We start from the raw sequence: 23,884 nt of genomic DNA on the forward strand, positions 1-23,884 counted from the left end.
AAATATCCATGCCTGGTCCCCACCCTCAATCAACAGAAGATCAACATATCTGGGAGTAGGGTCCCCATATCACTTTTAAAAGAAGTTCCAGTTGATTTCATTAGACAGTGAGGCTTAAGGAAGACCTAAGCCACACTGTCCCACTTAACAGCTTGGTCACATTACTTCTTCTCTCTGGGCCTCAATTTATTTGTCCATAAAATGGCCCCACAAAAGTGCTTGCTTCATGAGTTGTGAAGATGAGAACTGAGTGCTGTAGAGGACTTGGACGATACCTGGCATTGAGTGGTGCTCAACCGGTCGGGGTTCCCCAGCCTTGATGAGGGGAAGGATCACCACACAGGTTCCTGTCCCCTCTCCTGGGACCTCCCCTCCCCTCCACTGGCTCCACTGTCCACTTTGGGAAGGCTTGTTCTTTGCTTCGTTAACCCATTCTACTACTGTGTCTTCTTTTCTAGCTGTTTGTAAACCCGCTTCTCTCTCTTTTCTTGGTCAGAGATACCAAGGAAACTGTTCCTGATCAAGTGAAGTAAGGCACCTTATTAGATCACACTTGAGTCTACTAAGTATTGACCATTCCTCCTCTTCTTCTCCTCCTCTTCCTCCTCCCCTCTTCCTTTCCTCCTCCTCCTCCCCTCTTCCTCCTCCCCTCTTCTTTTCCTCCTCCTCCTCCCCTCTTCCTCCTCTTCCTCCTCCCCTCCTCCTCCCCCTCCCTGCCTTCCCCTCCTCTCCCTCCTCATTCTCCTTCTCCTTCTTTCTTTCTTTTTCTCCTTCTTCCTTTCTTCTTTCCTCGTCTTCTTCTACAGGGTCTTGCTTTGGAGTGCAGTGGTGTAATCAGAGCTCACTGCAGCCTTGAACTACTAGGCTCTAGTGATCCTCCTGTCCTAGCCTCCTGAGTAGCTGGGGCTTCAGGAATGCACCACTTTGCCTGGCTAATTTTTACTTTATTTAGATATGGGGTCTCACTATGTTGCCCAGGCTGGTCTCAAGCTCCTGGGCTCAAGTGATCCTCCCACGTCAGCCTCCTAAAGTGCTGGAATTCTTTATAGGTATGAGCCACCATGCCCAGCTAGCCATTCTTCTCAAACCATAATTGGTAAATGATTCATTGAAAAAAATTCAACAAATTAAAAGCATTTGTTTGTGCACATAATTTACGTTGCTTACCTGCAAGGTTGAATGAGCACCCCGGGTAATTCTTATTAGGTAAATTTGAAAAACACAGCAAAAAAATGTTAGTTCGCTTTCTCCCGATCCCCTTTTTGTACTTTATCTCTGCCACCCACAACTTTCTATTTTAGGAAATTTCAAACCTCAGAGAAGTAGTATAATGGACACCACATACTTTCACTAATATTCACCAAAATACATCTTACCTTATCTGTGTGCATGCTCTTTCTCCATACACACATGTGCATGTGCGTGCGCGCACACACACACACACACTCACTTTTAGTGACCCATTTGAAGGTAAACAGCAGATCATGACCTTCCTGGCTAAGTACTGGAGGATCATGTACTCCTGTTTGGCCAAACACCATCCTCACGTCCAAGAAGCTTTACATGGATTCAACAATGTCTTTTTTTTTTTTTTTTGAGACCGAGTCTTGCTCTGTTGCCCAGGCTGGAGTGTAGTGGCACGATCTCAGCTCACTGCAACCTCCACCTCCCAAGTTCAAGCAATTCTCAGCCTCCAGAGTAGCTGGGATTACAGGTATCCGCCACCAGGTCTAGCTAATTTTTGTGTTTTTAGTAGAGACGGGGTTTTGCCATGTTGCTCTGTTGCCCAGGCTGGTCTCGAACTCCTAGGCTCAAGCAATCCACCCACCTTGGCCTCCCAAAGTGCTGGAATTACAGGCGTGAGCCACTGTGCCCGGCCAATGACGTCATCTTAAATACAGCCCATATTCAAATTTTCCCTCTCCTAAAATGTTCCTGATCCCTTTTTTGGGGGTCTCACTCACTCTTTTTTTTTTTTTTTTGAGACAGGATCTCACTCTGTCACCCAGGCTGGAGAGGAATGGCTCGATCTCAGCTCACTGTAACCTCTGCCACCCAGGCTCAAGTGATTCTCCCACCTCTGCCTGTTGAGTAACTGGGATTACAGGTGTGTACCACCAAGCCCAGCTAATTTTTTGCATTTTTGTAGAGACAGAGTTCTGCCATGTTGCTGAGGCTAGTTTCGAACTCCTGAGTGATCCACCTACCTTGGCCTCCCGAAGTGCTGGGATTACAGACATGAGCCACTGCCCCTGGCCCTGTCTCTTAAAGTGTCTTTTCCCACTGTTCAGCCTCTCTGATTACTGGAAACATCTCATTTTGAACAAAGTCTGACTCCTGGTCACATCCCTGCCCTGGTCAGCTGGAGGAGTCCAGGTTCTTGTCATCTGTCCCTGACATTCCTTGAAATTGTCTGAAGGTTGAAGACAGTCCTTCCAGAACCCCTCCATCCTGGTCACCATCCTACCATCCTCTGGGTTTTTTCCAGATGGTCAATCAACCTTACGACATGTGGTCCCCGAAACTGGAGGCAGAGGGTCCCAGCCTGGGTCTGACCCTCGTGCAGAGCAGGCTCACTGCCTCCCCCTGGGTGCACTCCTCCAGAAGCCACCTCAGATCACACTGGTCACAATGAGCCTGGGTAGGATCGACAGCACCAGGCTTTTTCAACCAGTCCTTGTGCGATTGTTGCCCAGTGACTGAAACTGACATGGAGAAAGAGGATGGAACTAGTATAGGCTGGAACCATATAACATGCCAGGCCCTGGGGAGATGAAGGCGGCAAAGAGACAAGCCTCAGCCTGTAGGGTAAGTGGACTGTGGAGTCCTAGCACCACCGAGTATTAGCTGGGGTACCAAACCTCTCCGAGTCTCAATATTCTCATCTGTAGAAGGAAACAATATTTGAACTTCATAGGTTTGCTGTGAAGATGAAACGAGCTTGTGTAAGTGTGCTCAGCAGAGTGGCCGGCACCTGGTGGACTCCTGTATTGAACTGTTGAAGAATGAATGGAATTTGGGGGTGATGGTTGCCCAACACTGTGGCTGCTTTAAATACTAGTGAGTTGTACATTTGGAAATGGTTAAAATGGAGGCCAGGCGCAGTGGCTCACGCCTGTCATCCTAGCATTTTGGGAGGCTGAGGGGAGCAGATTGCTTAAGCTCAGGTATTTGGGACCACCCTGGGTAACATGGTGAAACACTGCCTCTACTAAAATACAAAAAATTAGCTGGGTGTGGTGGGGTGCACCTGTAGTCCCTGCCACTTGGGAGGCTGAGGCACCAGAATCGCTTGAGCCCTGGGGGCGGAGGTTGCAGTGAGCCAAGATCACGCCACTGCACTCCAGCTTGGGCTACAGGGTGAGACTCTGTCTCAAAAAAAAAAAAAAAAAAAAAGTTAAAATAGTGAATTTTATGTACAGTGAATTTTACCATAATAATAAAGAATAAATGGAGGTTTTTCCAGGCAAAAAGGTGGATGGGAAGGGTTGGCGATAGCATTTTAGGCATAGAACTGGTTTCTGAGTTATTGATGAAATGCCGTCCAGGACAGAGTCTGCAGCAGAGCTTGTAGGCTTTGCTAGAGACTGCTCTCTAGGCCAGGGTGGCCTTCAACTGGCATCACCATCTCAGTCACGTTTCACTTTATTTCACACCAAGATCACCTGAAAGATTTTTGTCGAACACTTTGCTAAAATCAAGACCCAAGTGAAGTCAGCTAGAGGGAGATGGAAGAAGATTGATTCAAGTTAGAGATGGAGCCCCACCAAACCAGCAGAGTGGGTGCCAACCTATTTTGCACAATGTAATTACCTGGAGGAGACTTAAAAGAAACTCATGTGAGATTGCACCCTGGGCGCGGTGCACACCCTGAGGACTTCACGTTAAGCTTCTTGGGTGAGTCTAACGCAGCCTAACGCAGGACCCATGTAAGCGGGTGGGCTCATGTTCTTTCTAAGGCGTGTCTCGTTCTCTAACTGGCCCAGCTCCACCTCAAGCACCCAAAGCCAACGTCTACAAGCCGCTGACCTATCAAGGGGCCAAGTTTTCTTTTTAGAGGGGGCTATTTGCAGGAGAACAGAACGTGAATAAGGCCAGAGAAAGCACAAACTTGTCAAAAAGGCAGTTATTTCAACCGGTTTATTGTATCTTTACAATAATAAAAATAAATTAGTCACACACAAAAATAGTCATTTTTGCTGAAGAGAAAACAGACCACATTTGCTCACATAATTGGCCTTCTGCCCTTTACCTACTTACGTAATAATTTAACACTCCAGAGGGGGCACGGAGGCGATGGAATATTTAGTGGGTTCCTTGCTCCTGGCTGTGCAGTTCACAGGCCAACCACAGGCCTTGGCCCCAGCATCCCCAGCAGGGACAGTGGAGGTGTCAGGGCAGTAAATGCCATCACTTCCCTCTCAGCCTCTCCCTGTCCCCGCCAGCCACCTGCCTCATCCACAGCTCTAACCAAGCCTGCCGAGCAACTGATGCTGCCAGTCTAACAACGGGGGCAAAGCAAAGAGAAAGGGATAACAGACACCCTCCCATTTCCTTCTCCAAATGTCTGTGGGTGAGGGGAAGGCAGATTAGATGAGGAAATATAATATTTAAGATGAAAAAGTAGCAATCAGGTTCAGGTACAATGCTACCTGAATGAGTCGAAAAGCAGAGTAATTTATATTTGGCCTTAAACCTCAGGGAGCTGGACTGATTAGCATACTAAACAATTGTAACTATGGACTGAGAAAAAGACGACATCGTACAGCAACCTTCCAGGAGGCTGGGTTAGTATGATCAAATGCTTTCACACAAATGTGGATTGCATATGTAAATAAATACCTATCAGGTGCCTTTAAAATTAACACATTCTAAATAATAGAACTATTTTGGTGTAGTGACTCATTCTGCAGATAGAGTTCAGAATACATATTTCCTATAAACATCTTGTATTTACAGAGAACAAAATAATAAGTTATAACAAAGTATATCCTTCTGTCAACTGAGTCGTGGGGAAGGGATCAAGGCAGGGGGTGTTAGTTTGTGTAGCAGGTGGCTTCCGTCTCGCAAGAGAAAGGACTGAGAAAGTTGACTGGAAGTTTTCACCCTCTTGTGGTCACTTATCCTCAGCATGATGGACACCCCCCATCATTATCTGCTGAAACAAACAGGAATGGGGGTAGTTCAGGGTGGAGGGAGTTACTTTGCCCCTGCGAAGGTGCAGGGACCCAAGGCGAGCTGAGAAAGAGTGATGGTATCTATAGGGTCCCAGGCAAGCCATGGCTCTGCTTCCACCACGGTGAGTGACCCTGGGCAGGCAGCCCCCAATCCTGTTGCTCGGCTACTCCTCGATGCAGATGGCGGCTCTAACCAACTTGCCAGTGTTTCTCTGAGACATGAGACCACATTCAGCTCAGGATTTCAGTCCCACAGTGGGCTCCCCATGGCTGACAGGGTGGCAAAAGTCAGAAATGGAAAGTGCGTAGCTGTGTACTTGCCTTCCCCCACCAAACAAACCACCTAAAGCTCTTCTACTTATAGACTCCCCTAAGCCCCCCATGGGGATGGCCTTGGGCATCATGTTGCCCAGCCAGATGCTTGAATACCCTCTCCAGCATCCCTGCAAACGGCCTCTGCTGCCACCTTCAATGATGGGTGGGTCACCACCCACAAGAGTCCCTCTATCACTGGAAGGCTCCAACTTGTGAGAAGCTGGGTCTCTGCAGGAGCTAAACTGTGCCTCCCTGTAACTTCTCGGTCCTGGTCCTAGGAGAGCTCTCCTTGTGCCCTAGTCCCTTCTCCAGCCTGAAGGTTCTCATGAAGTCCTTCCTGCTGTTTCTGAGAGTCTGCACCCTTCATCGGGACGGGGCATTGATAAACTGATGTTATAGATGATCAGTTTTCTTCTTAAAGTATGGTTCCAGCAAATGCAAACAAAATGTGATGTGACCCTGACCAGTTTTCTCCTCACACGGCCTGCATGTCTGTGGGGTTTGTTTTTGCATGGTTCCATCCCACTTTCTTGACTGACACTGAGCTTAGTCAACAGAAATTCTTGCCTCTCTCCCACCTTGTATTTATAGTTTTTCGTTTTAGTCAAAATGTAGGATTTTATGTGGATTCCTGGTGAAATTTTAACATCCAAGTTTTATTCTAGTCTCCCTGATCTTTTTGGATCCAGCACGTGTCACCCAAGCCATTAGCTCTTCAACTTCATGTCATCCATACATTTTGTGAGGAAGGCATCAATATTTTCCCATCTAAACCATATTAAAATGTTTTATAATATGGCAAGGATCAAATACTAGTCTCCACCCACAAGACTGATATAGATTATAGAGCCTGTTTTAAGGGAAGTCATGTTTCTTTTTACCACTTATATTTATGTCTTCCTCCTCATTAGAAAATTGATATTCCAACTTAAAGTGGCTATCCGAATGAAAAACACTCCACAACATTGGTTTAGAAAGGTCCTGGTAATATCTGGATTTGTCTGCCACAAAACTTGATGAAAATACATCAAGCTTGTGTCTTCTCTTTTCTGTCCCTTTGTAAGGCCACTCTTTTTAAAACAAAAAGAGTGTTGAATGCTAAATACTTTGAGAATAAGTAGATGACACATACTCAAGAAAATAAAGGAAAAACCCTCCAAGAACTCTGGGCCGGAGAGGTAAGGTAAACGGACAGGTGGGCACAGTGCTGAGATGTCTTGTCATGTTCTAGCTCCCTGGAGGCGGGGACAGGCTGCCTTGCTCTCCCTGGGGTCCCCAACAGCTCGCAGGCAGCGGGCACAGAGCATGTCTTCACAGAACTGAACTGACTCCCTCTAGGGGCTGGCTTTACATGGCTTTTTCTTTTTGGTGTTTTTTGTTTCTTTGATTGTAGTATTTCTTAGGCCATCCCTTTTCTACGGAGAGAACCGTAAGTCATTGTGAGGGTGGAAAGAATCTATTGTACTAAATGTCCTTTGCCTAGGCTACAAGAGGCACAATTTCCTTTTTCAACAGGTGAAAGTAAAATAGCAAACTGTTTTTGTTTGGACTTTGTTGACTTTTGTGAGGAAACCATATAACAGCTTTAATTTATCTAATTTTAAAATTCAGAGCAAGAAAGGAGGCAATCCAGTACACAGGCCAAAATAAAAAAAAAAAACAGTATCGAGATGTAAATTTCAATTCCGCATTATGGCCAGTTAAAGGAACATGGGAAGATTAAGAAGGAGATGGCAGTGACAGAAGAAAGGAGAAGGGGAAATAATGAGCACCAAGAAAGCAGAAAGAGATACATTTGGAGGGAGATGGCCACCGAAATCTGGGCTTTTCTTAGATCTTCTCCAAGGAAAGTTATCACTGGAAATACCCAAGGCCCTGATTGTATGCATTGTGCTAGGGAGAAAGACATTCAGATGCTGAAATAAAAAACTAGGGAATTAGTAAAAATGGGATCTCTAAGACAAATAAATTGATCAAACAATAATAATAATAAACTTCTAATAATCTATAACCTCTCCAGAGATGAACTCCAAGAATAGCTCAATGGTTTGTTGAAAAGAAAAAAAAAAGAGACCCCTGGTTTATGCACTTTCTCCCCCAGGGAGACATGGGGTTGACATATTGACTTCTCTTCAATCGCACAGTTGGCAGGCTGGCCATTCTCATGGAGGGTCATTCTCCTTTTAAAGAATGGTTAGGTAACCTTCAGCAGCCATAGGGCACTTCTGAGAAAAAAGAGAAAGAGAAAGCCATCACTGACCCAGCTCAGCCATGAGAATTCCTGAGTTGGAAGAACCAGGGTGTTCGCCTCCCACTCAACAGAGAATTCCCTTGAAGGACAGAGAGCTCCCTCACGTGTCGTGGCCCTTGCCTCTGTTGGGCAGCTTTGATGGCTAAAAGGTGTTCCTTTAACTTGAGCTAAAACAGCCTTTCTCTCTTCCACTCATTCATCTTACCCTGCCCTCCAGCAGGAAAAGAAAACCTCTTCCAATGATTGGCTTGCTAGGCAAGATCTGAGAGCAGCTGCCTACAGAAACAACTCCCCTCGTGACAAGAAGCAAAACAAGTGGCGAGTGGAAAACAGCAGGCCCTGAACAGCCCCAGTCAATAGGCTTGGCCTCTCTGGTCTCTTTTCACTTTGTCAGTGTGGGAGCCTGGGCCTCTGGTAGGCTGCTTATCTGTAGGAGTTTCAAGAGAATCAGGAGAGATGGCGATGCTTTTGGCAAGTGATACCTGGGGCTCCCCAGAAGGGAAGCTGGGAAGCTACCCACAGGAAGGCCAAACAGAATTTCTGAAAGCCCCAGGTTAGTGGAAGCCTAATGAGCGTGTCAGGCCAGGTTGCCATACTGCTTCCAAAAGCTGCAAACCATCGTCACAGTAGCAGATTTGCAGCTAAAAGAGCAAATGAGGAAAACAGTTTGCTAAGAATCCAGGCTTGCTTTAAAAGGGAAATATGCCCAGGACCGTAAGACAAATTTGCTGTGAGTTTACAATTTGTTTAGCTTTGCCATTTTTCTTAATGGGTAAAACCTACATATATTCCTCTTAACTGGTTTTCGGAGGGTCCACCTTTCAACATGCACTGCATCCTCCTTCCAGGCCTGCGGCCTCTGGGACTGGAGAATTGGGGGAAGTGAATTGGAAGAGATGGGGAGGGGCTCACAGCTCCTTGTCCCAGGCCAGACACATTAATGCAGATCTTGGTGCTCAAGTCTGGGGGTTGGGGGTATGGACTGTGAGTCATGGGAGAGGGGAGGAATTTGTGGCCACAGAGAGAAATTCATAAGCAAGACCAGAATGAGACTTTTTCTAATATAGCAGTGTTTTGGCTGGGACAGGTTGGCCGGACTCTCCGGGGGCACGGTGAAGAGCGTGGGGGAGGCAGCCGAGGCAGGGCAGAGCCCAGGCTGCAGAGCTGTGTGCTTCAGAAGTTGGCTCTGCGGTGGGGAAGGCTCCACGGCCAGAAGGACCCTGGCCTTCGATTCCTTGGGAGGAATGGCACTTGGCTTGGAGTCAGAATTTCAGGCAATCGCCTGCCTCTCTCAATGGCTTTCTTGTTTCATGGACAGTTTAACAAAGCCTGAAGAGTCCTGTAACTAGGATCTGTAACTTTGGGGGGAAGGGCAAGTAGGAACAGACATCCAAAACAACTGAGTGCTGGGATAAAGGCTTGACCAGAAAGATTTCAGGGGCCTGGGCTTTGTTTGCATTCTGGGAAACTTCTCAGCCTCTTGGTCAGAAATGAAGCCGCATCCTTCACATCTAAGGACAGGCCCCAGGCTGGTTCTTGGCAGATGACTGGGGCAGGAACTCAGCTCTTCCACTGGATGGGTGAATATACCTGGCAGGTCAGTTACCTAAGCTGAGCCTCAGTTTCCCTGTTAGTAAAATGGGGATAATGAGTCATCCCCTGCCTCTCATTCTGGGATGTTGTGAGCTGCTAAGGAGCTAGTATCTGTGAATACACCTGTTAAATAAAGCACAATATTCATGTGAGATATTTGTGTCATACGGCAGGAAAACAGTCTAATGTCTTTGAGAATGAAAACAGGCACAGCTGGGCTGAGGTCACAGAGGGATGCACGCGTGTCAGCAAGGCTTAGTGGGGCGCTGGGTTGGGGGCACTGCCTCCTTGGACTCTCCAGGGCGCTAAGTTTAGAAAGGCCAGTAGCACTAGGGATGGGGCAGCGCTCAGTCAGTGGCCCATCTGCTGACTTGAAGGTGCCAGATGGGAGCAGGGCTGAGAGCTCCATGTACTTCCCACTGCTTGGCTTTCCAAGGAGGGGAATATCAGTACATGGTGATGCTTAGAGGACCAACTGTGGCTTTCAAACATTCTGTGTACAAAGCCCCTAGGTACCACGGGGTGCATTCACCGGAGGCAGGGGTGGTGACTAAGTTGGTTGGCAGTGCCTGGGCCAGGCAGCCCGTGGTGGAGCAGCAGCCAGCCAGGCGCACTGCTGAAGCCCCTGGGGCAGGCAGTGATGCTGCCCTGCTGATGGGGGTGCAGGGGTGTTATCTGCTTCCCAGGAAGCCCATCTGCCTGTTGGCCACACGGGTGCAGGAGGCACAGCAGGCGGTCTTGTAGTAGTTGTAAACACAGAGTCTTGCCTGGACCACCACGTTGCAGTTGTAGTACTTGTCCTTGCAGTTTTCGTCTGTAGCGGAAGAGAACAAACAGAAGACTCCCTGAGCACAAGAGGCAGCCTGGACCAGTGGGGAGAGAAAGGGCGGTGGCTGCGGCTTTAACCCCTGCGCTGCTGTTTATTACCTCTGTGGGGTGTGAATGTGTGCCAAGGGCTCACAGGTTTTTCTCTTTCTTTTAAACATTATAAGAGAAATAGGTATAGAGAATAAGTTACTCATCTGTGTCCTCACTTCTCTCTGATCACTTCCTCCTTCATCCTCATCCCTCCAGAGGTAATCAGAAGTCCCACATATGGCGTTTCTTATCCCCAAACATTTCTTTTTTTTTTTTTTTTTTTTTTGAGACGGAGTCTTGCTCTGTTGCCCAGGCTGGAGTGAATGGCACGATCTCGGCTCACTGCAAGCTCTGCCTCCGGGTTCACGCCATTCTCCTGCCTCAGCCTCCCGAGTAGCTGGGACTACAGGCGCCCGTCACCGCGCCCGGCTAATTTTTTGTATTTTTATAGAGACAGGGTTTCACCACGTTAGCCAGGATAGTCTCGATCTCCTGACCTTGTGATCCGCCCACCTCGACCTCCCAGAGTGCTGGGATTACAGGCGTGAGCCACCGCGCCCGGCCTCCCAAACATTTCTTTACACTTAAACTCTATATGATGGAATCCCTCACCACTCTGTGACATTTAAACATAAAAAAGATACATATTATATAAACTCCTTGGCAACTTGCTCATTGTTGAATTTGTGCGATTCATTCATATTTAATGAATGCTATAAATATTTTCATTATTGAATTTTCTTGTATATATAATTCACAATTTAATCATTTTCTATTGATGGACATTTAAGTTGGATATTAATCCAACTTTTTTTCCTAGTGCAAACAATACTTTTAAGTAGTTTTGTTACATTCTCTGCCTGGGCCTTGCTGGGTCATAAGGTATATCCAACTTTGCTAGATACAATCAGTTTGCTCTCCAAAGTCAGTATAACTGTTTAAGTTCCTGTGTTCCTGTCAGCGGAACAGAAGAATTCTTTTTTTGCCATATGTTTTAGTTTTTGCTGAGCTAGTGAATGTGAAATGATTCCCATGTGAGGCTGAACATATCATGTACATTTGCCATTCAAGCTTCCATTTCTGTGAATTGCTTTTCTGATCTTTTGCTCATTTTCTGATTTAGTTAACTTTAAAAAATGATTCACGAAAATTCTTTATATCTAATGGATCTGATCCCTTGTGAGTTACGTTATATGTGCTGCAAATATCTTCTTCAGCCCGTGACTTTTCTGATCACTTTGCTTCTGGTGTCGTTTGATAAACAGAGATTTTTAATTTTAATGTAATTGATATTATGTTTTCCTTTGTGGTTTGGAATTGTTGGTTTCATTTAAAAAACCCTTTTGTATTCTGAAATAAAATATAAATTTCCCCATTCTCTTCTAAAAGTTTTAAATGTGCTTTTCACATTCATTTGACTAATCCGCCAGGAATTAGGGTTTGTGGTGTGTATGGTATGTGTAGGATGAGAGGAGGGAGTTCAGTTTGTTTTTTTCTTTGTATATGGATAAACAGTTGTCTCATGACCATTTATTGAATTGTTCATCTTTTCCCCACAGATTCATAATGTGACCTCCATCATATATCACGCATCCTTATATGTTCATTTCTGGGCTCTCTATTCTGCTCTCTTGGATTTTTTTATCCATCCTTGTGCCAATATGCCTTGATATGTGGTAGGAAAAGTCCCTCAACATGGTTCATCAAAACAGCCTTGGCTCTTCTTGGTTCCTTGCTCTTGCTCTTCCATATAAACATTTATTTTATTATTTTATTTTATTTTACTTTATTTTGAGACGGAGTCTCACTCTATCACGCAGGCTGGAGTGCAGTGGCTCTATCTCGGCTCACTGCAACCTCTGCCTCCAGGTCTAAGCCTTTCTTCTGGCTCAGCCTCCCGAGTAGCTGGGATTATAGGTGCACGCTGCCACACTAGGCTAATTTTTTTTTTTTTTTGGTATTTTTAGTAGAGACAGGGTTTCACCATGTTGGCCAGGCTCGTCTCCAACTCCAGCTCAAGTCATCCACCCACCTCGGCCTCCCAAAGTGCTGGGATTACAGGCGTGAGCCACCGCATAAACTTTAGACACAGGTTGTCATATTTTTCTGTGAAAAACCTTGCCTGGATTTTGATTAATATGGCTTGAATTTACAGATTACCTCGGGAAAGAACTGACAATATACTTCTCAGCTGCTTGCTTTTTAAAATATTACTAATAAATATATTTAGATAATTTTTTTGTATCATAATATCTACCATCTTCTTTTTTGGGGTGTATTTTGTCCTATGTGCTGGAACATATTTAAATAAGTATTTCCTTCTATTTATAGAAATGTAATTGCTTCCAATTTTTTTTTCTTTGAGACGGAGTTTTGCTCTTGTTGCCCAGGCTGGAGTGCAATGGTGCCATCTCGGCTTGTTATTCATGAGGCAACCTCTGCCTGCCAGGTTCAAGTGATTCTCCTGCCTCAGCCTCCTGAGTAGTTGGGACTACAGGCGTGTGCCACCACACCCAGCTAATTTCATGTATTTTTAGTAGAGACGGGGTTTCACTGTGTTAGCCAGACTGGTCTCAAGCTCCTGACCTCGTGATCTGTCCTCCTTAGCCTCCCAAAGTGCTAGGATTACAGGCGTGAACCACCACGCCCGGCGTGCTTCCAACTTTTATAAGTTACAAGAAATTGTACAGTTCATTCGTTAATTCTACACAATTCATTAAGCCCATTTTCTTTTTTTCAGAGATGGGGTCTTTCTGTGTTGCTCAGGCTGAGGTGCTGGGACTGTTCCTAGGGGCAACCACAGTTCGGGTTCCTGGGCTCAGGTGATCCTCCTGCCTCTGCATCCTGAGTAGGTGGCACACCCGGTGAGCCCTATTCTTTGTGTGTGTGTGTGTGTGTATCTGTAAATTTTTGACAGCATATTTTTAGTATATATTCCTAGAAGTGAAATTATTAAGTCAAAGGTAATGAGCGCGTTGTATCTTCATAGATATTGACAAAATTCTCTCCAAAAAGATTACACCAAGTTACAAGTCGGCACTTGACTTGTTCCCCACAAGTTTACCAACACTGAACAATGTCTAATATTTTAAAAGTTTGCCAATTTTATGAAAAAACATGGACTCCCATTATTTTTAAAATTTGCATTTCTGATTACTAGTAGCTTGAGCATTTCTTCAGCCTCTTGTGGTAGATTTTTTTTTTTTTGAGACAGGGTCTCACTCTGTCACCCAGGCTGGAGTGCAGTGGGTGCAATCATGGCTCACTGCAGCCTCGACTTACTGGGCTCAGGTGATTCTCCCACCTCAGCCTCCCAAGTAGCTGGGACTACAGGCATGCACCACCACACCTGGCTAATTTTTATAATTTTTGTAGAGAAGGATTTCACCATGTTGCCCAGGCTGGTCTCAAACTCTTGGCCCGAGTGATCCACCAGTTTCAGCCTCTCAAAGCGCTGGGACTACAGGTATGAGCCACCGCACCCGGCCTTGTGGTGGGTTTGTTCATTTCTTTTATCCTTTACAAAACTGGACCATTTGTCTTTTTTAAAAATTGAGTGAGTTCTGTCTATATTGGGGATTTAATTTTCTGTCTACTTGAGTGACATTTATTTGATTTTAAGATGCTATCAATTGTAGGATGATTTATTAATGTCACTCTGGGATAAGATGAAAGATTATATGCAGACTTCAAAAAGTTGACAACAGCACACATGTACCTGTGTACTCAGGTACTATTTTCTTCTTCAGCATCGTCATCAAAATGTGCACCTGAGCCTTCTTTACCTTCAGCGCCTACACAGATTCTTGCTCTCAGCAGCCCTCTGGGATATGCTGGAGTGTGCGTCATAACTCTGGCTTGTGGCCTGGACATCTTTAGTAACTTTGGCGTTGGCAGGTATAATTTTGAGGCACATCAAAGAATACCAAGGCTTTGTGTACATCTTCTGGTTTGTCAATCTCATAGTTTCCCTTTTTTCTCTAGTTGGATTTTATATCATTAGAAGCTAGACAATTCCCCCCACTTGAAAAGACACCATAGACAAACATAGAAGACAAAAACAGTGGCAACACATTTTGTAGCACATTATATTAGTTAGAAGCCTTTGACAAAGTGGGGCAGCTAAGTGACAGCCCTTCAGAGTATATGATTTGCTAATGCCAATCATTCCTGGCTTTGAGAATTACACAATCAATTCCAAGGACCTGGTGATTTTGACTGTCTTTAGTTATATTATCTGGCCTGAGACAAACAGGAAACTTTATGTGTATAAATTTTTTTTCTTCCTTTTTTTTTTCTTTTTTTTTTGAGACATGGTCTCACTCTGTCTCCTAGGCTGGAGTGCAGTGGTGTGATTGCACCTTACTGCAGCCTTGACCTCCTGGGCTCAAGTGATCCTCCTACCTCAGCTTCCCAATTAGCTGGGACCACGGGTGTGCACTACCATGCCGAGCTAATTTTTAAGCATTTTTGATTGAGATGCAGTCTCACTATGTTTCCCAGGTTGGTCTTGAAATCCTGGGCTTAAGCAATCCTCCCATCGTGGCCTCCCAAAATGCTGGGATTGTGAGTCATTGCATCCAGTCCAAGATACTTTCTTCTAGCATTTTTACAGACTGTCTTCTCTGTTAGAGTCTTTAATCCACTAGACATTTATATATCTTATATTTTTAAAGGGATCTTCAGTGTGGTCTCAATACAATGGAAGTCTCTCCTCTCCCCACTTACTTATCACTCCCCCTTCATCAAACTTAACTTCCCTTTATAAAGGAGTCTGTTTCAGAATTCTGCATTATAACATTGGTATATGGTATGCCTACATCATATATTAGGTTTGTGCAGCTTTGAAAATAATGGCAAAAACCACAATTACTTTTGCACCAACCTAATAGTTTTCGTTTCTGTAGCTTTATAATATGTTCCAATATATGGCACATACTGCTCCCCTTGGGAACCTTCTTTTATCATCTTTATAGTATTGAGTGTTCCCATTTAGGAACATGTTAATGTTTCTATCTATTCACATTTCCCTTTATATTCAATAGCAAGGCTTTCTAATTATTTATTTTTTCTATATAGATCTTATAAACTTGTTAATTTTCTTCTTATGGAATTTATGGCTTTTTGGTAGCTACTGGGAATGGTCATCCCTATAACTTTAGTCACGGGTCACTGATGGGACAAGGAAGCTTTTGATTATAAAGCATCTATGCTGTCATTGACACATCTTCCCTGGGATAGGAAGGATGTTAGGTCAGTATACTAAAACCTTCAATTCGGTCCACAGCAGGAGGAATCTACCTCATGAAAGCTTACTGATATATTAATACACTTCCTTTAATGTTATTGTGAAGACAGAAAAGTAAATCTGTTCTTAGGAGACCGTGAAGAAGCCTAGTGAAGGGGCTCGGTGCACCTCCATTCTGGAACCAGCCCTGACTACACCTGGGGGTGCATTCTCAGTAGATTTCAGGTGGGGCTTTAGGGCATCCAATATGCTTCTGGAGACGCATCTTCACCCACCTCACACTTCCTATCTGCTCAATCTATGTGCGAGGTGCCTTCTTTGGTTTTCTGACAGTACTTGAGCTCCCCTGCTGGGCACCTTCCTCGTGAACCGCAGCCCATGAGAGGGCCTCACCTCCCTGACGCTCTCCAGTGCTTTCCTTCAGGGAACTGGCCCCTATTTCAAGGGTGCAGGTTGGGGTCTTCTGAATTACAAGACTGCTGTTCTTTGCAGGACTCTGACCATTGTGTGGCCTAGATCTTCCTGCTTCCACTCCGCCTCCTTGAGTCTGGTCACTGCATCTTTCTGGACTCAGCTTGCGCTACGCCCCTCTAAGAGACGGTCAGATCCTCCATCACTGTCTCTACCAATTCTTGGCCTCCTCCCCTTCCTCCTTTTTCTGCCAAGTCCCTGCTAAGTTCCCAGAATCTCCCCACATGGTCCAGCCTACACTGGTTTGCACCGACAATTAAAAGTTGACATTTTACTACTTTGACCTTAAGGATGATAGAGCCAAATCTTTGAAGGCATTACCATTTTAATCAATCCACACTAAAGTGTGTCTCTTGGTGGGTGGCTTAGACAGCCATTCATGCTATGAATTATCATCTTAAACTATGAAACTTATAATACCAAAAGCACCTTGACCCTCTGAACGCCACGACTGTGTGCAAGGTCACAGAAAGCCTAGAAGAGGCTTGTTATTGTCATACCAGAGAATTTGACAAGCTTAAAAAACACAAACTTTTCCCCCACGATTGAAATCTCTACTTACCAACTTCAGGGACACAGTCCTGAGGGTTACAAGATTCTCTCTCCTCTGGTTTCAACTGAGGGTCACAGAGGTTACTTAGAGTCATGTCATCTGACAGACACCGCACTTCCCGGACCCGAAAGCCACCCTGGCAGCTCTTGGAACACTGCATGGGAACAAAGGGAAAAGGTCAGATTTTTGGGCAGAGTAATAGTTCAGTACACTGGAGAAAGATGACACTGGAAAATCTCAAACATTTCCAGAAGGAGATAGAATATGAAAACAAACTCCCATGCACTTATCAATCAGCTTCAACAATCAACAACTCATGCCAGGTGTGTCCCATCCATATCCCCCAGCCCTCCTGCTCCTCCCACTATTTTGAAACAAATCTAGACATCTGATCACTCTTCCATATAATTCAGGCTGCAGCTCTAAAAGACAAGAACTCTTAACAATTACCACAATATCATTATTCTACCTAGAAATTACAATACTTTCTTATTCTCTTCAATATAGACTCACTATTCCTACTTCCGCTTATCTTGTGAATCCTATAGATTTTTTTTTTATTTTTATTTTTTGAGATGGAGTCTTGTTCTGTCGCCCAGGCTGGAGTGCAGTGGCACAATCTCGGCTCACTGTAACTCCGCCTCCCAGGTTCAAGCGATTCTCCTGCCTCAGCATCCCCAGTAGCTGGGATTACGGGCATGTGCCACCACGCCTGGCTAATTTTTGTATTTTTAGTAGAGATGGGGTTTCGCCATGTTGCCCAGGCTGGTCTCAAGCTCCTGACTTCAGGTGATTCGCCCGCCTCGGCCTCCCAAAGTGCTGGGATTACAGGTGTGAGCCAACGCGACCAGCCAAGATTTTTTAATAAATATTTTTTATCCTTTAAAAATCAGGATCTGCATCATGTCTACAAGTTGCAATTGGTCAATATGTCTTGGGCTCTTTCAATCCATAGGTTTCTCTTCCAGTGTTTTTTCCCTCCTTGCACTTAAAAAGCTTTTGGTTGCAGCGGGGTGGGGTGGAACTGAGTCATTTGTTCTGTGGTTTCCCATAGTCTGGATTTTGCTGACTGTGCTCCCATGATGTAGTTCATGTTCCTCTATGCTCTATATTTCCTGAACATTGGAAGCTGGACCTAAAAGAGGCCTGAATAGGTGCAGGGTATTTTGTGTGTGTGTGTGTGTGTGAGAGAGACTACTTCCCAGGGGCTGCCTGTCTTTTGGAGATGTTGGTGGCCACTGATGTGCAATGCTCAGATCCATTAGTTTATTGGGGGTCTGGAATTCTAATTCTAATTCTACCATTTTGCCTTTTATTAGCTGGAAATCTTTCATAAAGAATCCTTCCCTCAGCACTTTTACTCTTTGGTTACCCAGTGGTATGTTGTTTAAGAAAGAGAGTATAGCCGGGCGCGGTGGCTCAAGCCTGTAATACCAGCACTTTGGGAGGCCGAGACGGGCGGATCACGAGGTCAGGAGATCGAGACCATCCTGGCTAACACGGTGAAACCCCGTCTCTACTAAAAAATACAAAAAACTAGCCGGGTGAGGTGGCGGGTGCCTGTAGTCCCAGCTACTCGGGAGGCTGAGGCAGGAGAATGGCGTAAACCCGGGAGGTGGAGCTTGCAGTGAGCTGAGATCCGGCCACTGCACTCCAGCCTGGGTGACAGAGCGAGACTCCGTCTCAAAAAAAAAAAAAAAAAAAAAAAAAAAAAAGAGAGTATAAACACTTGAATCTTTCCCTTCATTTACCGGTTTTCATAATAATAAGTTGGTTCCCTAACATCCTATAATGATGACCTATTAGTTTTTAAAGTATTATAAACTTATTGTAAATGGATGGATTTAAACACATATAATGTGTTTCATCCAATCTATGGTATTCTTCTTACTGATGCTCACTGGCTCAGAGGAGCCTCTACAAATTGGCTCTGGGATGCTTTGGACATGAGCTCCGTTGTGTTTAAGAACTTCCTTGCTGTCTGCTAGGAAAGGATATCCCAACCTAACTTACATATATGCTGCCCCTGGTCTGGAAGCAGCCACCCCTCTGAATCTCTAGGTTGGTCACTGATTCTAGACTCTTTCAGTGGGTGAAATTAGAAAAGATTTTTAGAAAGATAACTTAATTTCTAAGTTTATACTGACACTTCCAATTCAAATTAAGGACAACAGGCTTTTTATTGAGGCCTTAAGTTGTACAATATCTATCTTGTATCTGTATCTACTTTCTCCTAAGTTGAACATCCTACTTCTCAAGGATATTGGGGCTAAAGGAATTATACTGTCATCTAATTACTCATTTACCTTCTCACACATTATATGCCCAATCATCATATCCAGTACAATACTAGCACCAAACATAGGAAAACTGCAAACAGTGTGAACATTTTTCTGCAGTAATTTTTTTAGTGATAGAATGCCAAACTACTATGTATTAAAGTTACTTGCAATAGTGCTGATGCCACCAACTGGAAACATATTTAGATTAATTTGTTTCATTGTATTTTCAGTTCTGGGGGATTGCTTTTTAAAAATTTAATTTTCCTTTATAATTATCTAAAATATTTACTTAGTTCCAAACTCAAATTTGTAAAACAAGTTACATTCAAAGAAGTCTAGCTTTCATCAGTCTTTGCTATTATAGTAACCATTGACTTCATATTTTCTAAATTTGCATCTAAAAATTTCCCTTTTTGTGGCATACAGACCTATCAGTTTTGACAAATTCATACAGTTGTGTATCTCTATAGCAAAGAAGACATGAAATCATTTCATTGCAGACAAAAAATTCCCGTGCTGCCCAGATTGCACAGATGTGGTCACTCCATCCTCCAGCAGGCACTGATTTGGCCTCTGTCTCTGTAGCTTCTCCTTTTACAGAATATTACATAGATAGACTCACACAACATGTAGTTTTTGGAACCTGGCTGTTTTTTACTTAGCAAAATGCACTGGAAGTTCATCTATATCTTTGTTGCTGAGTTTTTCGTTCCACTGTGTGGATGCACCATGGTTTGTCCGTTCACCTGTTGATGGACATTTAGGTTGTTTATAGCAGGTGTTTTTGGAATTTGTCTCCTTCGACTTGGCTCTTTGTAGACTCTCCAAATCAGATGACAAAAGAAAACTGCGATCTATTACTGTATCCTCAAGCCTTGGTCAACATCAAAATAATTAAATTCCACTTCCCAGAAGTTGACAGAATACCTTTTCAACCCACCGTCTTCATTCCCATCTGCCTCTGAGATGTGGTTTGCTACACAGCCAAATGGCTGTTATCACTGGAGCAGACACACTTTTTGGAAATGGAATTCTCAACTTTTATTCATATATTTTCTAAGCAAAATTCCCTTTTATCACCCTTGGATCATTGTGAGAAAGGCTCTGGCCCCCCTACTCTGGGCTCACTACAGCCTCTGCTTGAAGATCTTCAGTGACGAGAAGCAGAATGACCCTTCCCCCACTTCCCACCCTGACCCACAAAACTATGCCAATGGTCACCTGGGATGGGGCCGTCAGGAGGTTTTCTGGTCACCTGGAATGATGGTTTTCTGTTTTAGGAAGCTTCTTGAAAATGTACTCTTCAACTTGAAAAAAATGGATCTTATCACTATATCCATCCTTTCCCCTTTCATTTCTTAATGACTTATTTCTGTATTTATCAATCTCTCTCTTTCTTCACTTACACACTATTTCCCTCCTTACAAAAAGGATTTCAAATGACTTGAGAAAGACTTAGAGGGTCACAAGATTTTTAAAAAGTGAGAAAACTAGGACTAAAGGAAGATAAAAGTAGGAAAAAGAAAGTGAAGCCACGGGAATATTAGAACATAAAATCTACTTTGCAGGATCCGGTATACTCTCTCTTTGAGGTGAGGCATAATTGTGGCTTTGAGGTTCCTTGTAGCCAGTTCAAACAGAAAACAGAATCAGTCCCACAATCCATAATCCAAAATGTCTATAGGATTTTTTAAAACTGTATACACACACACACACACACACACTCTGTGTATGTATAATGTAGTAATTAAAAAAATTTTTTTTTTAGAGACGGGTTTTTGCTAGTTGCCCTGGCTGGTTTCAAACTCCTAGCCTCAAATGATCTTCCTACCTTGGCCTCCCAAAGTGTTGGGATTACAGGCGTGAACCACCACACCTGGCATCAGATGTAGTACTTTTAACAGCACCCTTGAATCCTCAATCCTCTATGGCAGCATTGCTCAAAATGCAGTCCAAAGACAACTCCATCCAACACACCTTAGGAACTTGCTAAAAATGCCAATCCTCGGCCAGGGTTGGCCCAGAGTTGGTCTTGTCAAACAAAATCCCCAGATCTCACACCGAAGGGCAAGAGTCACTCTTTCTACAATTTAGAAACCAAGATCATCTAGGTCTCAGGGCTCACCCACCAAGGGGAGTACCTCCACCAAGGGTGGCTCACGGGGTACCCCAGCAGCCATCACCTAAGGTAGATTGCTGTAGGGAATCTCTTTCAGGGCTGAACCCAGTGCCTGGCCCAGAGGGGTCTATAGGAATTCAGATGGAGGACAGTGTGCCAATGCAACCTCCATCAAGAGCACCATGACTTACCATGCTCCATTCGGTGCTAAACCATTTGGCTCCGCAAGGCTTGAGGTGGCAGGATTGCTGGCTGGGGGGTTTTTCCAGGAAAGAACATTCAGAGGGGTCCAATACTTGAAAGGTGTCTGCATTCTTTCTAACACAAATCACCTCCCTCTGTTGTGTCCCACTCCCACACTCGATGGAACACTGCAGAAAGAAGCAGAGAAAGATGAGTGTCACATGATGGAAAGGGGGCGGCAGCTACTGTCCATCAAGGGATGCTTATGATGGGCACTGTCAATTCTACCACCAACTCTGGGAGGAAGAACCCATGAGATTTTGGAAATGTTTCTGGAGGAGAAGTGGCATATGGATTGCAATTTCCTAACAGTTCTGTCTCCAAATGCAGACTTGGTGCCCTCATTGTCATACCTGGAGGACACTGGTCACTAAGATCTTATTGTCTTCTGTGCTGAGAGGGAAACAATTTACCATAAACTCTCCTGCAGGAACACACCAGCCAGGTCATTTGGTTGTTTCTGTCCCTTAGAATCTGACACTTCTCACAGGAGGTAAGACAATGAACTGACATTCTTATCTGTTATTTTCTTAGGAGGTGGATACTGTGACTGAATGAACTCCTAGACTCTGCACACCTGTGAACACCCAAAGCTGAGAAGAAGACCTAAGGCTTGGGAAAATGTACCCTATGGTCAACCCTCCCGTTCCAACAGGGCAGCCAACGGGAACTGTAACAGAGCCCAATCTTCTTGTTTCCTAATGTGGTGCTGAAATCTGCAACATGGAGTAGTGACCCCATAAAGAAGCCAGGCAATTCCATATGTTGGTGCATTTCATTAGTTTATGGAAATAAAATGCATATAACTGTTTGCTCATAAATTATCCCATTTAGTATCTATTACTTTGCAAAATGTTTTTTTTTTTTGCTCACGTTTGGTTTACTCAATACTTTAGTTTTTAGAGACAAGGTCTCACTCTGTCACCCAGGCTGGAGTGCACTGGTGTGATCATGGCTCACTGCAGCCTCAACCTCCTGAGCTCAAGTGGTCCTCTCACCTCAACCTCCAGAGTAGCTGGGACCACAGGTGTGCACCATCTTGCCTGGTTCTTTTTTTTTTTTTTTTTGAGACAGGATCTCACTCTGTCACCAAGGCTGGAGTGCAGTGGAGTGATCTTGGCTCACTGCAACCTCCATTCCCCAGACTCAAGTGATCGTCCCACCTCAGGCTCCAGAGTAGCTGGGAATACAGGCACGTGTCATCATGCCTGGCTAATTTTTGTATTTTTTGTAGAGATGGGGTTTTTCCATGTTGCCCAGGCTGGTCTTTTTTTTTTTTTTTTTAATCATTAAAAAAATTTTTTTTTAATTTTTTTTTTTTTTATACTTTAAGTTCTAGGGTACATGTGCATGACGTTTATATCATGTATAACTCCCCAATGCAATCCCTCCCTCCTTCCCCCTCCCCATGATAGGCCCCAGTATGTGATGTTCCCCTTCCCGAGTCCAAGTGATCTCATTGTTCAGTTCCCACCTATGAGTGAGAACATGCGGTGTTTGGTTTTCTGTTCTTGTGATAGTTTGCTAAGAATGATGGTTTCCAGCTGCATCCATGTCCCTACAAAGGACGCAAACTCATCCTTTTTGATGGCTGCATAGTATTCCATGGTGTATATGTGCCACATTTTCTTAATCCAGTCTGTCACAGATGGACATTTGGGTTGATTCCAAGTCTTTGCTATTGTGAATAGTGCCGCAATAAACATACGTGTGCATGTGTCTTTGTAGTAGAGTAATTTATAATCCTTTGGGTATATACCCAGTAGTGGGATGGCTGGGTCATATGGTACATCTAGTTCTAGATCCTTGAGGAATCGCCATACTGTTTTCCATAATGGTTGAACTAGTTTACAATCCCACCAACAGTGTAAAAGTGTTCCTATTTCTCCACATCCTCTCCAACACCTGTTGTTTCCTGACTTCTTAATGATTGCCATTCTAACTGGTGTGAGATGGTATCTCATTGTGGTTTTGATTTGCATTTCTCTGATGGCGAGTGATGATGAGCATTTTTTCATGTGTCTGTTGGCTGTATGGATGTCTTCTTTTGAGAAATGTCTGTTCATATCCTTTGCCCACTTTTTGATGGGGTTGTTTGTTTTTTTCTTCTATATTTGTTTGAGTTCTTTGTAGATTCTGGATATTAGCCCTTTGTCAGATGAGTAGGTTGCAAAAATTTTCTCCCATTCTGTAGGTTGCCTGTTCACTCTGATGGTAGTTTCTTTAGCTGTGCAAAAGCTCTTTAGTTTAATTAGATCCCATGTGTCAATTTTTGCTTTTGCTGCCGTTGCTTTTGGTGTTTTAGACATGAAGTCCTTGCCCATGCCTATGTCCTGAATGGTATTACCTAGATTTTCTTCCAGGGTTTTTATGGTATTAGGTCTAACATTTAAGTCTCTAATCCATCTTGAATTAATTTTCGTATAAGGGGTAAGGAAAGGATCCAGTTTCAGCTTTCTACTTATGGCTAGCCAATTTTCCCAGCACCATTTATTAAATAGGGAATCCTTTCCCCATTTCTTGTTTCTCTCAGGTTTGTCAAAGATCAGATGGCTGTAGATGTGTGGTATTATTTCTGAGGACTCTGTTCTGTTCCATTGGTCTATATCTCTGTTGTGGTACCAGTACCATGCTGTTTTGGTTACCGTAGCCTTGTAGTATAGTTTGAAGTCAGGTAGCGTGACGCCTCCAGCTTTGTCCTTTTGACTTAGGATTGTCTTGGCAATGCGGGCTCTTTTTTGGTTCCATATGAACTTTAAAGCCGTTTTTTCCAA

General features: G+C 44.1%; 1 protein-coding gene across 3 annotated transcripts in view; it reads right to left on the minus strand.

Annotated features, from left to right (window-relative positions):
* Positions 1–4,127: 4,127 nt before the first annotated feature.
* THSD4 (thrombospondin type 1 domain containing 4) overlaps positions 4,128–23,884 on the minus strand; it is a 702,948-nt gene continuing 683,191 nt past the window's right edge. For all 3 annotated transcript variants that reach the window (XM_033189536.1, XM_033189537.1, XM_033189538.1), the window contains 3 exons: positions 21,059–21,238; positions 16,476–16,620; positions 4,128–10,150 (listed from right to left, as the gene is read on the minus strand). In XM_033189536.1, coding sequence (XP_033045427.1) covers positions 10,008–10,150; positions 16,476–16,620; positions 21,059–21,238 — 468 coding nt within the window. In that variant the 3' untranslated portion in view covers positions 4,128–10,007. The remainder of the gene's footprint in view (positions 10,151–16,475; positions 16,621–21,058; positions 21,239–23,884) is intronic.

This window comes from Trachypithecus francoisi, unplaced genomic scaffold (genome assembly GCF_009764315.1).
Source record: "Trachypithecus francoisi isolate TF-2019V2 unplaced genomic scaffold, Tfra_2.0 Lachesis_group3, whole genome shotgun sequence".
Taxonomy (NCBI): Eukaryota; Metazoa; Chordata; class Mammalia; order Primates; family Cercopithecidae; genus Trachypithecus; species Trachypithecus francoisi.